This window comes from Typha latifolia, chromosome 1, assembly GCF_019914945.1.
Source record: "Typha latifolia isolate L0001 chromosome 1, TyphaL0001v2, whole genome shotgun sequence".
NCBI classification, from domain to species: Eukaryota; Viridiplantae; Streptophyta; class Magnoliopsida; order Poales; family Typhaceae; genus Typha; species Typha latifolia.
The window spans coordinates 5166225-5182305 of record NC_133086.1 but is presented as its reverse complement, the minus strand read 5'-3'; the positions used below and the strand labels follow the sequence as shown (position 1 = coordinate 5182305).

The 16081-nt window shown below is 37.9% G+C and overlaps 3 protein-coding genes across 3 annotated transcripts; 1 reads left to right on the top strand and 2 right to left on the bottom strand.

Moving 5' to 3' along the window:
- Window positions 1-1041: 1041 nt before the first annotated feature.
- On the bottom strand, window positions 1042-6242 carry LOC140787801 (probable serine/threonine-protein kinase PIX13). The gene is made up of 6 exons (XM_073136908.1): window positions 5918-6242; window positions 5138-5493; window positions 3071-3206; window positions 2436-2578; window positions 1964-2087; window positions 1042-1646 (listed from the first exon to the last, which is right to left on the bottom strand). Exons 1-6 carry the CDS (start codon window positions 5982-5984, stop codon window positions 1246-1248), a joined length of 1227 nt encoding a protein of 408 aa, XP_072993009.1. The 5' UTR covers window positions 5985-6242; the 3' UTR covers window positions 1042-1245.
- Window positions 6243-6905: 663 nt separating this feature from the next.
- Window positions 6906-12890, bottom strand: LOC140787791 (uncharacterized). Its single transcript, XM_073136896.1, has 9 exons — window positions 12489-12890; window positions 12004-12049; window positions 11828-11903; window positions 11646-11691; window positions 11455-11553; window positions 8863-8931; window positions 8415-8763; window positions 8132-8280; window positions 6906-7957 (listed from the first exon to the last, which is right to left on the bottom strand). The coding sequence occupies exons 1-9, from the start codon at window positions 12810-12812 to the stop codon at window positions 7082-7084; spliced, it is 2034 nt and encodes a 677-aa protein (XP_072992997.1). The 5' UTR covers window positions 12813-12890; the 3' UTR covers window positions 6906-7081.
- Window positions 12891-13915: 1025 nt separating this feature from the next.
- Window positions 13916-15970, top strand: LOC140782328 (pentatricopeptide repeat-containing protein At2g01860). Its single transcript, XM_073128839.1, has one exon. It carries the CDS (start codon window positions 14310-14312, stop codon window positions 15852-15854), a length of 1545 nt encoding a protein of 514 aa, XP_072984940.1. The 5' UTR covers window positions 13916-14309; the 3' UTR covers window positions 15855-15970.
- The last annotated feature ends 111 nt before the right edge of the window (window positions 15971-16081 follow it).

The following is a 16081-nucleotide window of genomic DNA, read 5'->3' as shown; positions in this document are numbered from 1 at the left end:
GTTTTTGACCAATCTGAACTGGTTATTTATTTTTATTTTTATTTATCAAAATAGACTGCTCCATAAATTTATTATTAAATATAATTTAATTTACTGTAGCTTTAATCTAAAAAATTAAATTAAAAACATTTATATATATAAAACGTTGAAATATTTAACGTTTTTATTGGGACTCTTGTGAATTAGATCTTAAGTGATAATAAGTAGGAACCGTCATCCTTATTGTTGTCTTATTCTCACATCAGCGTTATTGGTGCACGCCAGAAAAGCAAGTGGCACCTTCTTGAATTAAAAAAAATCCCGTCTATTAGTTTCATAAGGCACTTCCTAAATCCTAAACCCATAGAATGATTACCAGTTCCCACCACCCAAATCCTTACATGTGCCCAGTCCTTATCTGGATTCTAAAAATTTACGACTGTTCGCTTGGGATTGATACTTGTTAGAATTTTCTATTAGAGAGCCACTCTGATTGAAACTATGGAATTTAGTTCATTTGGAATTCTATTCCTCCAAGTCTATTGTTTGTGATAACTAAGTGATGAGATTTTAAGTAATTTTGGATCTGAATGATGACTAGAGATCATATCTGGATGAAATTTATTTACCACTTTTTTTTTTTTTTAATCTCAAAACTAACTCTTATATTTTTGTTACATTCTTGTTGAAGCCCGCAGATAGAATAGGAAAAAAGAAAAGAAAATATCGTTTGAATAAGATTAGATAAATTTTCTTTCAACTGTATTATTTCCCAAACAATGGAATTTATTTCCAAATAAAATCAATTAAATTCTGTCTTAATGAAATCAATTAAAAAGTGTGGTTTGGACTTCTCGAAATCCATTTCCTGAAATGATTGGGGCCAATTGTCTAATTTATATATTGAGAAGGATAGTCCCTCGTGATATATCGAAAGCAAAACACTGAAACATGGCCTTAAATTAGGATTAATGAACTGCCTCTAAACAGAGTTAAATTTTGAGTTTGATGAATAAATATACCATAAAGGTACATGGAAGAAAAAAGCTACTGGAGTTTGCCTGGTTTAAAGTAGTGCAGCTTGATTTGATTAGTTAAGTCATTACAGTACAACATTGCAAATAATAACACCTTCTTGCCATTCTAGATTATATTTATAATAAACAATACAACTGAACCATGAGAGCAACAATGGCTGCAACTGCAACAACAAATTTTGTTCTGATTTACAAGTATAATTGATCAAATAAAATTCCATCATCATCATCATCTTACCCTGAGAGGAGATTGTCGATCTGCAGGTGTCTGACCATGGTTAGCAGTTCTTGAGGATGCATCTTTAGGATCCCTTGACTTACTTTGCATGGCTTCAATCTGCTCAAGTGTTTCCACAACTTCTTTCATAGATGGCCGGCTCTTGGGGTCACCAGCTAGACAACTTAGGGTAAGCTGCGCAGCACGAACAACTCCTTTCGAGTGGTACTGCCCCTCGAGCCGTGAGTCCATTAATCGAGACAATTTTCTCCGGTCATTTAAATAGGGTTTTGCCCAATCTACCAGGTTGTGTTCTCCACTTGGACGCTTTGGGTCTAATGTTCGCAGGCCAGTGAGCATCTCCAGCAACACTACTCCAAATCCATACACATCACTCTTCACATATAAATGGCCTAATTGATTCAAGGCACCTCTATTAGCATACATTAAGCTAAAAGACTTCTGAAGAGAAATAAATATAGAACTGCAATCCAAGAATCGCATGTGCTTTATCTTAGATCTAAAGGGAAGCCACCAAACTTGTATGATACAAGAGATCCTGAAGGCTACAAGGATTTAAAAGATTTTCTTCTGGGTCAGGTGATAAAAGGAAATAGGCAAATTGAGTATTGAGCAAAGAGCAACAGTAATTGCAGTGTGGACTAGCTAATGTTCCATTATACTACTGGATTGCATTAAAAGCAGTGTGAAGAGTTAAAATGATACATACCAGTGGCTACATACTCTGGAGCTGCATACCCATATGTGCCCATGACTCGTGTCGTGACATGCGAGTTTCCACCAGTTGGCCCATGCTTTGCCAGCCCAAAATCTGAGAGTTTTGCATTGTAGTTCTACACAAGAAATCAATGTGGCAAGATTAGGCCATAGTCACCTAAAGAAGATTGTAAACTTCAAATCTGGGGTGAAAATCATTCTGATAGAGAACCAATCCAGGCAAATGCATCTTTATCCTTCGTTCTTTCCCAAATTTCAACATGGGTAAGCTTTAATATAGATGAAGCATTTAATCTAATAAGTGTAACCAGATGACACCATATCACAATCTAGATTCAAATCAAGAATCAAAATGGATAAGGCAGATCTATATTTACATATAGCTAAAATTGAATATGATTGCCAGGTCACATGGGCAAAATCCACCCCATTTCCAACAATAGGTATAAAATAAATAAACTTACAGAATCTAGGAGGATGTTGGAAGCCTTAAAATCTCGATAAATAACTTGTTTATCTGCTGCATGCAGGAATGCAAGGCCTCGAGCTGCACCTATGGCTATCTTCAGCCTTAGTGTCCATGACGGTGGCTCAAAAGCTGCTCCTTCTGCCCAACAAGAAGTATGCTAATTATTATAGTAAAAAAATGCAACCAATTAAGTAATAGATGCCACAATTCCCAAATATCACAAGTATGAGAAGTAGGTTGCAGGCCACACAAGAATAAGGTTATTTCTAAATTCAGTTATTAACCAACAAAGGAAGTCATATTTCTTTTAAACTGGAAAAAAATGTAGGACAGAACAAAAGAGCATTGAGCTATGTAATGAGAAAGTAAAGGCTAACCCTGAATTTTGCGTCCAAATGACAACAGGATCCTTAGTGTAGTATAATTTAGTGAGAGTCTTAATAGGGATTGACATTCTACCATCCAGGATTGATGCATGCAGGCAACCATCATTGACTCTCAGTTGTTCAGCCCATTGAACAATGAGAAATCATAGTGATAGATGTTTCCGGTAAAGTAGAATCTTAAGTAATTTCTGCAGTGATATATGTAACTTTTTTAGCAAAGATATGTGAATTCTGAAAAACTTACTTCTAAATAGGTGGTTCTCTAAGCTCCCTCTGGCCATGAATTCATACACAAGAAGAAGCTCCTTATCTTCCCAGCAATAGCCTAAGAGCTTGACGAGGTTTGGATGCGAAAGCCTCCCCAAAAAATTTACTTCAGACTGCAACAGAGTAGCAAGAAAAATAAGTTTATATGTGTTTTACCATTTTGGGTGGCCTCTTTAAATTAAATAAAAAAAAGAAAACAAAATGTTACGAACTAGATCTAGAAAGATCTAGAAGTAATAAAATTATAATATTTTTATGAGTTGTAGCCTCATGAGTTAGAGTTTTAGTGGCTTTGGTCTCACGTAATTAAAGGTTAGGGTGAAAAATTAAAAATGAAACAGTGAAGAAATGTCAAAACAGGATAAAATTAAAAATATCCGATGTTGCGACAGTCGTCAGAGGGTGGCGGACGGTCAAGGATGATGGTGGACCATACAGTAGCATGGCTCGTAATGAAAAATTGTGGCTAGGGTTTACAAGCTCGAAATAGTTCTATATTTAAGATCTACACTTACGAAGATAAATATGATTTAACGATTAAGATAAAACGATAAATTTGACAATAATAAATTAGCTAAACTTAATAATTTCCTAATGCTTAATTGCTTGGATGATTAAACAAAGCAGTCCAACCCTTATATATATAGAGAGATCAAGTGAGTCCTACTTAGGAGTGAAAATGGATTGGATACGAATCGGATAGTGCTCAACCTATATCCGGATCCATATTTTTAGTCCGGATACGGATTCAGATACGGATATTGGACGGATAGCAAAATTTAAAACCATATCCTAACTAAACGGATACGGATAATTTTCGGATAAAGGATCGGATCTTAAACGGATATTGATTGAATTTAAAATAATTATAATATTTTATTTATATATAATTAACACAAAATTATTAAGAGTTTTATGATAAATAAATTTTTTGTATGTCCAATTTATAAAATTAGAGAAATTAATCTCTATAAATAATATATAATGTATTATTAGTAATAATATTAATATTTACTATTTAAATAAGCAAACTAAAAATTATAAATCATTTAAAAAAATATGCGGATAAACGAATATCCGATATCCGTATCCGAATTCGAAAAATATATCCGACCCGTATCTGAATTCGTATCCGAATTTTTTTCAAAAATTCTATCCGTATCCGAATCGGATAGAAATTTTTTATCCAAATCCAATCCGAATCGGGTCGGATAGCGGGTCGGATCGGAGTTAATCCGACCCGTTTTTACCCCTAGTCCTACTAGAATTAGCCCTAAAGACTTACATAAGTCGAATTAGGATTTGCCTTAAAAACTTAACTTAATTGAACTTGTCATAAAGACTTACTTGAGTTAACTAAACTTATCTTAAAGACTTACTTGAATTAATTAGATTTGCTTTATAGGCTTACATGACTTTCATTAAAAGCTTACATAAGCATCAATTAATTAAAAAATAAATATACTCAATCTATCCAGCCCAATGTCCTTATGATATGATATGATTCGACCTGATCCGAATCACATCCCAAAGAAAAAAAAGAGCACAAAAATAATATCCGGAGTTACTTGTGACCTTTTCCCCACTTAGTCACAAAATGCTAAGGATAATAATGCTACAACAATAAATGAGTGCTAAACAAATTGATAACTAACTTTCGCCGGATGATAAATGAACTTAAAATTATTAGATGAATACAATTGCAGCAGTTAAAGCACCAAAAAGCATAAGCAAGCTGTGAGCAAAGAAATAACAGGATTTCAATTGACAGATACCGCAATCTCATACAGAACAGCATATAAGAGCTTTTAAAATGTGCTTCCTGAGTTCAGTCTATTGGAAGAAAGCATAACTATGGAAATGAACAACTCACCCAGTCCTCAAGCCAAACCAAAACAACATTTCATGAAATCATGTCTTGAGATATAAATAATAGTTCACAAAAAGAATGAAATCAATGAAAGAAAAAGCACAAGAGTACAAAGCAGCAAAAATAGGGAATGGGAGATCTCCCTGTCAAACTCAAATAGCATGAAGTAACTACCTGCCATTCCTCCAACCCTTGCACGCTCTCAGGGTTTAGTTTCTTTACAGCAACCACCATTCCGAATCCACTCTTCGTCGGATTCAATGTCTTCTCGTCAACCCATCCCTTATACACTTTTCCAAATCCTCCCTCACCAAGGATTGTGTCAGGCCTGAAGTTCCTCGTCGCACTCCTTAATTCAGCAAAAGTAAAGATCCTCAGATTCGGCAGCTCAAGTATTCGGCCCTCAGGAAATGCCTCGTCCATGCTTAAGCTGCTTCCGATGGACTTGGATTGACCAAAGGTGTTACTGCTGAAATTCGACAGAATTGTAGTGGTGGTGGTTCTGCTACTAGTCTTCGATGTCGAGGGCCCTGTAGTTAAAACAAAAAATGGGATGACGAAGACAGAGAGAGGTCAGCCGTGGTGGGTATAGATTTAAATTGTTGAAAACAAGGAGGAATTTAGTAAAAATTGAACGCAAAAATCAAATTTTACTACAAGATTTCTGAGACCCGCTTCAGGCTAAGAGATATTGAACCTCTATAACTTTGCTTTAATGAAACATTAAGAGTTAATGATCTCTCTCAGATGTAAAATTTAAATAAAGACCCAAAATTGTCCTTATTACTTAAGATATAGAAAAAGTCCAGAACTCAGAAGAGAAAATTTGTTCCCTTTAGTCCAAAATTAGCACACAGATCAGCTAGAGAATGACACCATGAGAAAACCCTACATAATAAGAGAAAATCCAATATTTCCACCAAAAAATTTGCCTCTTTTATTTAATTTTGTTACCTGGACTACGTGATCTTGTCTTCGCAGAACTATGGGACTTCGCAAGAGCTGTGCAGCAATTCCCCATAACCCCCCAGGCCCCAACCTCTCTCTCTCTCTCTCTCTCTCTCTAGAAGTTTTAAAGGAAATTGCAGAGAAGGGAAATGGTGAGGAAAGAGAGAGGAAGGAAGAAGGGAAGGAAGGGGGAAACCAAGGAGAGTTGATTTTAATACGCCTATGGCCCAAATAATACTCTCCAATACTTCATCCCAACTTCGTCCCAGCTTATTCCCCCCATGGCTTTCAAGCTAGTCAACCAGTCAAGAAAGTCTAATCCATCGTTCTCTTTTTTTTTTTCTTCTTCTGATGAGGTCACTAGGCCACTGCATCGTTGGATCGAGGTACAGTGATCAATCTTAGATGGATTTTGGCATGACGTGGCCCGAGGGGTTTATACAAGGATGAGCTGAAATAGCTAGAACAGCATGTTTCAATGAAACAGCTGTTGCGCCCAGCCATGTTAGCAAAGAAGTGGTTTGATTTGGTACCTTTGATAATAAATCCCGCCGTCGCTGTCAGTTTAACTGAGGGTTTGCATTATTCTATCCTAATTAATACTCACGAAATAAGAAAAGATAATTTTCGAATAGGATTATTATATTTGGTCAATCTTATGCAGACTTGTCTTAATCATATTTTACATGTGATTAAGAACACATATTACATTTTGGTTCCCATATATGTGACTTGGACAATAGAAGAAAGTTCTAGAAGATAAACAATGTATTGTAATATTGAATGGATCTCCTTCAATCCATGCAAATACGAAGAAAGATTTCAGCAAAAATCATGAAGGAAGTTTGGGACTAAATCAGAAGATGAAAGAAAGAACTCACTCCACTGACCCAAAACAGGCAGAACGAATCAAAAGGAAGGTGCAGTAGATTGGACATGGTGAACAAATATTCGTGCTCCCTTGACACCATGCTGTTACATGTGACAATTCAGATTGTGCTTCATCTGGAGAAATAATTTCACTATCAATCAATCTGTACAAAAATTCCTTGCCGATATACAACACAACGCTGTAGTTAAAAAACTATTGCAACACCTACTCTATGTTCCTAGTCAGCTTGCAAGTCTTTTTGCCGATGGTTGACAATCCAACGACAAATAAATATCCTTTCACAACTGCAATGCTAAATCTGGCTGATGTTCAGCCAGCACACTCGAAGTTGACTGCCGTGGTGATCGTGATACAGCATTGAGATCAGCAGCATTAGGACCAGCATCAGAATACTGTGGGTGAACAGGCCGTAGCCCTTGTTGATCATGGCCACCATTAAGAAGCGATCTACCAGAATTTGATAATGATGCTGGATCACCTGCAAATTTTGCTTGCTCCCTGACCGATTGGCTAACATGGTAAGTGTGATTGTGGTTGCTCCTTGAAACCATGTCCAATGCCTGGCCATGGGTCATAGACTCTGAACAGAAGCTTCCAAGTGGCGCAGGGGATCCAACTGCTTTCCCAATCTGGGAAGCCATAGAGAAACCCAGTGCAGTCTTGCATCCATTCACTGGATTTTGGTGGATATGGAACAGAGACTTTTGTTGAACACCCTGTTCACCAGTAGCCCCACCACTCTGTGGTATTGATTTGCTTTCATGTTTCGCTGATGCAGCCACAGGGTCGAATCTCATGGAATCAGTAGACCACTTTGAAACAGATGCCAATGGAAGGTTCGGAAGTTCTGCAGTAGCATGACCTTCGACAGCCAAGCTATTCAATGATGGTTCTTCTATTGACACTGCTATGTTGCATGATGGTGTTGCTGAAATCTTTGGCTGGAAAGAAGAATGGGGAGGAGATGCAGTGAGTAGGGAAGGCTGCAAATGCTGTGGTGCTTCACCGTCTCCCACCCATCCGCAGCCGAACTTTGAGCCAGGAGGAAGGACTCCTCCAATCCGTTTGGCAGCAATTGCCCACCCAATGGGCCCAAGTTTTGCAGCAAATCGAGCCAAGCTGCGAGCATATGCATGCTGCATGTGAAGCCCAACCTAGTCCAACAGGAAACAGAAGAATTATTCCATCACCATGACAACAAATTTCAACATGCTGGACCGAAGTGGGCACGAAAAGATTGAAATGTGAAAGAGGGGCTAGATAAGCAAAAATAATCACAGGTACTGTAAGTAGCAAGGAAGGATTGTTGAAAGAAACTTGACACTTACTGGCACCAGCTGCTTCCTTTCCCCATTAAATGCGTGTAGCTCCTGTATGTAAGTTGATGGATGGGTCTGCTTATATGTGTTCCGACGGGCTTCATCTATTAGTGAAGATTTCTTCCCATATTTTGTAGTGGTACCTTTTGCAAAAGAACCTACAAAAAAGTTACCATGAAAATAGAGACCAACATCATATAAGAATATCAGCAATTTGTAAGTATAAAAATCTGACAAGTTTTTCACAGCCAAGATGTAATTATAAAGCTGATATACAGTCTATAACAAAAACCTGGAAAATCTTCATTTCTCTCTGACTTGTGCTCACTAGACCAAGTTTCTCTGGTGCGAAGACCATAAGAAGTTGTTGGTATACCCACCATGCTCAGTTTATCCAATCCCTTTCTTGACAAATCATGTCCCATGCAAGAGAGTTGTCCAATAATTCCAGCATTAGCCAGTGTTGTATCAGAAGAGAAATTAGTGCTAGCACGCTCAGCAGGAAGTCCGCCACCTTTCTGTTTGATTACACTCTTGCTTAGTGGCTTAACCTTGCATGGCTTCACTTCTGATTCACTGTTGTCACTTTCTTGCCTTAAACTCTCAAAATCCTTTTTAGCAAGCTCTTGGATGGCTCGTGCCTATATGGATAGACTTCTGAGCAAAACTAGATATACCACAAACAATGGCATCTTCAACATATTAATTAGAAATGTAATGCCTAGAGGCACATCAATTACCTGCCGATAGAAGATTGTATCTGGTGCATTGTAGCACATAGCGTTCGAGCATATCAAGAAAACATCATTCTGCAAACCACATGGTCAAAGTAAATACCTCAAATTTAATCTAGGAGTAATTCTGCATTCTAGATTTGGATAATGCAGAAGAGCATGAAAATGAGAAATTGTATAGTCAAACTTACCTATCACTATCATTACTCTAAACATGAATATGGAGTAAGACTTTTTCCATGTTGGAAGTGTATGAGTATGTTAAGTAGGGAATGTACATGATACATAAACCAAATATAAGCCAAATATTTATATTTGAAATCTAGTTCTGTACTTCACGCATGTAACACTGATACAGTTGGAGAGTATGAGCTGATATTCAGAAATCTTGGCAATAAGGATCAGATTGCAACTTAACTCAAATATATGTTAAAAGACAAAAATAGTTTATATCGACTATAGAGCGAGTCGACATACAACTGAATTTAAATCTTAGTTTTGTTAACAAGCTGCTCGATATACCAATGTCAGAAATAGATCAGTTTGTTTCTGGATCAAAAGAAATAAACTTATGATAATAATAGTTGACCTAATGTACAGCTTGATCAAATAGCTATGACTCTCCCATGAAGATAGCACAAAATGTCAATTGAGAATTAGTATTACTAATGTAGATAAAGAAATCGAACTCATAACTTAACTAGAGTGTCCATCTAATAAATAAAGAATATCCGACAAGAAAAAGATAAGGTTCCAAATATCGGGATTAGGACAGGAATCAACTGTTTGAAAAAAGTAAAAAAAGATATTTATTGGCCTTATTAGTGTATCGGCCCTTCATATCTGCCTACATTTCAAAATAACTTTTAATTTATTAAATTTAATTTTCAATCTCTATTTAAAAAAAATAACACTTACAACACTCTCCCTCTTTCACACAGATGATTTTTTTTTCTTATCCTCTTTCCCACTAACTTTCTCTTATTAATTCTCTCCCTAAGATTCTTTCCCACTAACTCTCTCCCTAAGATTCTTTCCCACTAACTCTCTCTCCAGGTTTCTTTCCTACTAACTCTCTCTTATCAATTCTCTCTCCAAGTTTCTCTCCCACTAACTCTCTCTTATCAACTCTTTCTCCCATCTCATCCTTATCTCTAATCTCATTCACTCCAAAAAAGCCAAACTGATGCTTTCCCTCTCAGACTCCCTCTCTCTCCCCCTAGCACTCTCACTTTTCTCCCATTCCCTCTCTCCTAAGCTGATGCTTTTCCGAGATAGTTTCGGCCTCCATCAATGTATGGTGAACTCTTTCGATATAGATCTGATTTTATCGACCTCCGGTGACCTCAGATATGCAATTTTTTTTAATTCTGTCTCTCTTTCTCTCTCTTCGTTCACTTTTTTTTTCTTTCTTACTATCCTCCCTCTCTTTCTCCCTTTCTCTCTTTCAATTTCAATTCATTTCGGTTAAAAAAAACATGCTCATTGATCAGCAGAAACTGGAAACCTTGGAAAAAAGATGTCCCCAAAAATTCTTTTATGTATCTCATTCACAAAGAACTTCTTTGATCAGATATCATCTAACACCTCCAACCAAGTAGAAGAGAATTTCATTCCCACTTTCTTATTTCCAATGTTGGCTACAAGTTGGTTACGTAATATCCTCCAAAATCCGCAGACAGTTACAAAAAAGAGAGGCTCATTTTCCTTCCATAAGAATATTGGAAAAAGGTCCACATTCAAATTCCCCACCAACATTACCCGTTAATCGTCAAAAATGGTCAACCACAAGAATCACCTTTCAATAGTACTAGGTTCATTGCAACTGAGCTTTGAAACTTCTTAGGTCATGTCGGTTCACATTATATACATAATGTCCAGCTGATATGTGGACAGCAACCCCTAAACCCTCCAGCATTCCTCAATAAAGATAAGATAGAGTACTAGATATAATTCCACACTCCATTCAACCTTCAGGTACCAAATTATAACATATCAAAGCATTCTCAGTCCAAGTTGCCAATGTCATTTTAGAGTACTTCCAAAAATGAAGCAAGTTTTTCTGGATTAACAAATAAAGAAACTTCTCCACGAGATTAACATAAAATCCTATTGGGCATGGTTTAAGGTACCAATATAAATCCATTAAAATCATATTAGCAGTAACATAAATTAATTATTGCAGTAATTATTTTAACAAGGAAATTAGTGAAGAATGAAACTCTCTTCCCATTAAGCGGGACTGACCACTGCAAGTACTAAAGATGTTTGACATTCTCCACATGCATCATAAGAAGGCACATATATCTCTGTTGACATTTAACAATTATCATCCGTGAAAAACCGATGAAGCATTACATAAACTGTTGCATCAAAATAACCTCCAAACTTCCCCCAGTCAACCTAAATATATTTAAAGTAATTGAGTCAAAAGCAACAAAAAGGGAAAGGGAATAAATGAACCAAAGGAATCAATTGCTTCTAAAACCTTTGGTTTCTCCAAATGATACAAAGCAACATGGAAGGAAATAATCGACATTACTGAGCTCAAAGGGAGCAACAAAGCAAGAATTATAAAAACCACTAATAGGAACCAACCTCGAATTGCTCCAAGTTCTTATAGACTCCAGCTGAAAGATTCTTCCTGATTGTTCCGAAATCCATAGGATGCTTGATGATATCATGGTAGTCTGGAAGCTTTACGCATTAACGAAGAGAAAGTGAGTTTCACAAAGGACAAGAAAACTCTGTACAACTTAAAATCTACCAAAACGGCTTTAGATATGGACCTCCTCAGGATCCACGGGTTCCGCAAACACACCATACTTATCCTTTCTGAGAACATAACAGAAAGCCCAACTCAGAGAACACGAATGCTAGGTGTAATATTCAAAACATGGAGACAAGGGGCAAATCGGAAAAAGTAGAGGTTTCAAGTGGCATTGAAATAAAGATGGCACACAGCACTCACTTCTGCAGCCTATCAAGGACGAACTCCAACAACTTTTTGTCCGGCAAATTAGTCGTGGGTCCGGAATCTGATGTCTCTGGGAAGCAAATAAATAAGCACGCATAAGTTTTTAATTTTTTTTTTAACAAAACTGAGTTTTTTTTTTATCATCTCCACGTATCGAAGTAAATGCAAACCTTGAAACCCATCTGTCGCTTTCGAGGTAGAATTCGGCTTTCCTTTCTGCAAGAAAAATCTCAAAAAATTAGGAAAAATGAGGCAAAAAAAAAGGAAGATATTATACTAACTACCGAATCCATCAACTTGAATTAAACCGAAAGCTAGGAAAGGAGAGAAAACGACAAAAACTGTCATTTTTTCTTCTCCCAAGTAAATACTTAATAGTAGATTAACACCACAAATAAAAAATAGAAACAAACCCATCCAGAGAAAAGATACGAGGATTTTTCTACATAGCAAATGATTAGGAGTTGACCCAGTCAAATCGGAACACTTTCCCAGTGCAGAAACCGAGAAGCAGTTATTTTTCCCGAAGAAATCCATATAAAGAACGGTATCCAAGGACATCAGCCCCAGATTTCCGCTCATATATTCTCGATCCGAATCGAAGTCGTACCAAAACCCACAAATCCATCCAAGAAACTTAGAGCACGGAATCCACCTTGTCAGATTCGGCGGAATCCGGAGGGGAATTGGGGGTCTGGTTGGGGAGGCGAAGAACGTGCCGCAGCTTCTTCTCCCTCCTTCTTCCTTCCTCCTCCTCCTCGTCCTCGTCGGAGTTAGGGTTAGGGTTCTGGCGTGTGGTCCGTCGGCCCGAGGCGGGTGCGGGGGAGCGGAGGTAGGGATTATGGGTAGGGTTAGGGTTAGGGTTTCGTTGCTCCTCTTGGAGCTTTTGGAGGCGAAGGCTGCGCTTTTCAATGTCTAGGAGAGAGGGGCGGCCTTTCTTCTTCCTCTTCTTCGTCTCCACTGGCGTCGTGTTGCCCATTTCGGAGGCAATCCCTCTCTCTCTTTCTCTCTCTAGAAACCGGGGAGATTATTGTGGTAGTTTTGTTTGTAGGATTCCTTTTGGTGTGGCAGTATTTTTTTATAGGGAGCGAACGCAGCACGTGATAGCGCCCTGTGTAGTGTAGCTCTTTAACGTAAAATTTTCTTTTTGCGTATTTACTCGTATAATTCTTTAAGATAAATATATTAAAAAAATAATGGTTTCAAACTCCGATTCAAACAGGAAGAGTACGCCATGCGAAAATTTATAAATTTTTATTTGTATCACTTAATCACCTAGAGTTGTTACATATTAGAGAATTATCTGAATGTTAATTTTAGTACAAAATAACTAAAATATTTTTATTAAATAAACAATTTTCTTGTGAATATTTTTTTGTCTTCTATCTTAAATAAACAATTTTAGACAGTGCAAATTTTCTAAAAAAAAATAATATAAAAAGTAAATTAGTTAGATAATTCATTTTTAAAAATAAAAATTTCTTTTACTATTAATTTTAATTTAAAAAATCCAATGATTATACATAACTTAGAACTACAAGCAAAACAAAGATAAAAGTTTACGAGTGCTTTAAATTTTAGATGAACTACAATCGACAAGAATATAAACAGTACTTTTTTCCAAAAAATATTCTTTAGGTAGATACCTGATACCTCCTCAGAATATCTAATATTCTCTTTTTTTTCTTAAAAGATAGATTTCATATATTGCAATAATTATTTATAATCAAGTGCTAATAAATATTATACAATAAATTATAAAATCCGCTAATATGACAAGGCACTTAAGTTACAAATAATATGATAGCCTAACTGGGCCTTTTTATTAGAGAATATTACTGCCATATTTTCTAGCCCTCTTATTCGTCAGAGTTCAATTAATTAAAATAATAACAAGTAAATATAAGGACAATATAAGTTTAACTCAAAAAGCACGGCAAATATTTACTTAAGCAGGACTGCAGGAGGAGATTAAATGTAATTTCCTCTTAAAATATTTGGCATGCCTATTACCGGCTGCCCAGTACCTTGACTGTAGCAATTCATGCATCCAAGGCTGCAGAGGATCGGCGCCACCGGTCGCTAGTTCTCAAAGCCTTGCATAACTACCCCCACAAATCCACAACATTTGGATTTGCTCATCTCTCCGTGGATACTCCACCCACCACTTCCCTCACGCACCTCACTCGCCACCACCGTTGTCGCCGTCGCCGTCGCCGTCGCAGCGAGCCCCCGACTACTTCCTTCGCCACTACCATCTCCATTGCGACCACCCACCAACACAGCCCGCCGTTTCCCACTTTATCTCACCTCTCGTAGAATAAGCATGTGAGATGTTTGTAATATTGACCCAAACAAGAAACATTTCCTTTTGGGGTCTCAAATCCAACTTTGTTGCAGCTACCAATGAATTCTTTTCATATCATCCTTTGACACCCCGTTTCTGCCACTTTTCTGCAAATATTAGGCATCTCCAATGAGTCACATGCTTTCTATATCCCCCAGCATTCATCATTTTTTGCTCAAGAACCAAACCCAAGAATTCTCAAAGACCTGGGGAACTAAATTTAGCTCAAATTGGATTGACCCAATTGGAGTTTCTGCACAATTCAGGTTAGGAGCTTCCACTTCCCATAGGAGACCACCCAAAAGTATCAGATACCCCCGCCGTGCCAAACTGCCACCAGATCCGGGAACTTCCAGAGCACCATCAAAGATTGACGACAATAATGCTCAATTGTTTAATGTGAACAAGGATGAGGAGAAGGTTGAGTTGTCCAAGAATGAGGATGCTGGTGTTGATAATGACGATGGTATGTGGAGCAAAGATGAGCTTGATGCCATTTCAGCTCTTTTCGATAGGCCGATCCCTCAGAAACGTGTGAAACCGATGAAAGAGCGGCCCCTCCCTCTCCCATTTCCCTATAGGACGCGGCCAGATGGAATTCCAACACCAAAGCACCATATCCGATTGGCTGCCAGGTCTGTGCTTTCACCACGGTCCTCTTTCAGCAATCAAATGCATAAGAACCCAGAAGCTCTTGTTGGAATAGCTAGAGAGATTGCAGCTCTTCCTTCGGAATCTGATGTGTCTGCAGTTCTTGATCAATGGGCCAGATTTCTAAGGAAGGGCTCTTTGTCGATGACGATACGAGAATTGGGTCACATGGGTCTACCTGAAAGGGCGCTCCAGACCTTGTGCTGGGCTCAAAAGCAGAGAACAGGATTGTTCCCTGATGACCAGATTCTTGCTTCAACTGTTGAGGTGTTAGCGCGGTTTGGCCGGTTAAGGATTGAATCTGAATTAGAGAAGTACCTGTACTCAGCTAGCCGTATTGTGCTCGAAGCCATGGCAAGAGGCTTCATTAGAGCAGGAAGTCTAAATCTTGCTCGGAAGATTCTTTTACTTGCCAAGGACAATCATAGAACACTGGATCCAAGCATTCATGCAAAGCTGATATTAGAAGCTGGAAAGACCCCCGATGGTTACAAGCTTGCAGCAGCATTGCTAGATGAGCTTGGAGAGAGAGAAGACTTGGATCTAAAGCCACAAGACTGTACTGCTATAATGAAAGTTTGTATCAGGCTTGGAAGATTCGAAGCTGTGGAGAGTCTTTTTAATTGGTTTCGGGATTCTGGTAAGAACCTTACGTTGGTCATGTACACGACGGTGATCTATAGTCGGTATTGCAACAAGAACTACAGAGAAGGGTTGGCTTTGGTGTGGGAAATGGAAGGATTGAACTTTCTCCTGGATCTTCCAGCTTATCGCGTTGTGATAAGGCTATGTGTTGCTTTAAGTGATCTTGCGAGGGCAGCAAGGTACTTTTCAAGATTGAAGGAGGCCGGATTTGTTCCTACCTACGACATATATCGCGTTATGATTAAGGCTTATGCAGCTGCAGGGAGGATGGCTAAGTGTAGGCAGTTATGCAAGGAAACCGAATTGGCAGGGCTGAAGCTAGATAGAGAGATTGCCTCTCTTCTTGCAGAAATGGAAAGTGTTCGATCAGTGCCATGAAGACTTCCCTCTTTCTTACTCTTTTCTTATTGCTACTACTAAAGTATCTTATAATCTCATAAGATGTTCTTAGTTGTTTTTGTGATGAAAATGTAAAAATAAAAGATAAATTTCTACTCCTCGTGCCTTTTGGACTGTGTAACCATGTTACAAGCGCTATACTTTTGTAATATGTGGTGCCATCTTTCGATGACTTTAGTTAGTTTTACTGTTCGATGATTGATCAC

Bases quoted from the DNA above. Each gene is read 5' to 3' on its own strand.
- LOC140782328 (XM_073128839.1), top strand. From the start codon at position 14,310: ATGAGTCACATGCTTTCTATATCCCCCAGCATTCATCATTTTTTGCTC.
- LOC140787791 (XM_073136896.1), bottom strand. From the start codon at position 12,812: ATGGGCAACACGACGCCAGTGGAGACGAAGAAGAGGAAGAAGAAAGGC. The intron at 8,932-11,454 runs GTTGGTTCCTAT...TGTGGTTTGCAG, and splicing joins AGAACTTGGAGCAATTCGAG to AATGATGTTTTCTTGATATG. The intron at 8,764-8,862 runs GTAATTGATGTG...CTATCCATATAG, and splicing joins ATACAATCTTCTATCGGCAG to GCACGAGCCATCCAAGAGCT.
- LOC140787801 (XM_073136908.1), bottom strand. From the start codon at position 5,984: ATGGGGAATTGCTGCACAGCTCTTGCGAAGTCCCATAGTTCTGCGAAG. The intron at 3,207-5,137 runs GTAGTTACTTCA...ACTCTGTTGCAG, and splicing joins AAGGGTTGGAGGAATGGCAG to TCTGAAGTAAATTTTTTGGG. The intron at 1,647-1,963 runs GTATGTATCATT...TGAATCAATTAG, and splicing joins TCCAGAGTATGTAGCCACTG to GCCATTTATATGTGAAGAGT.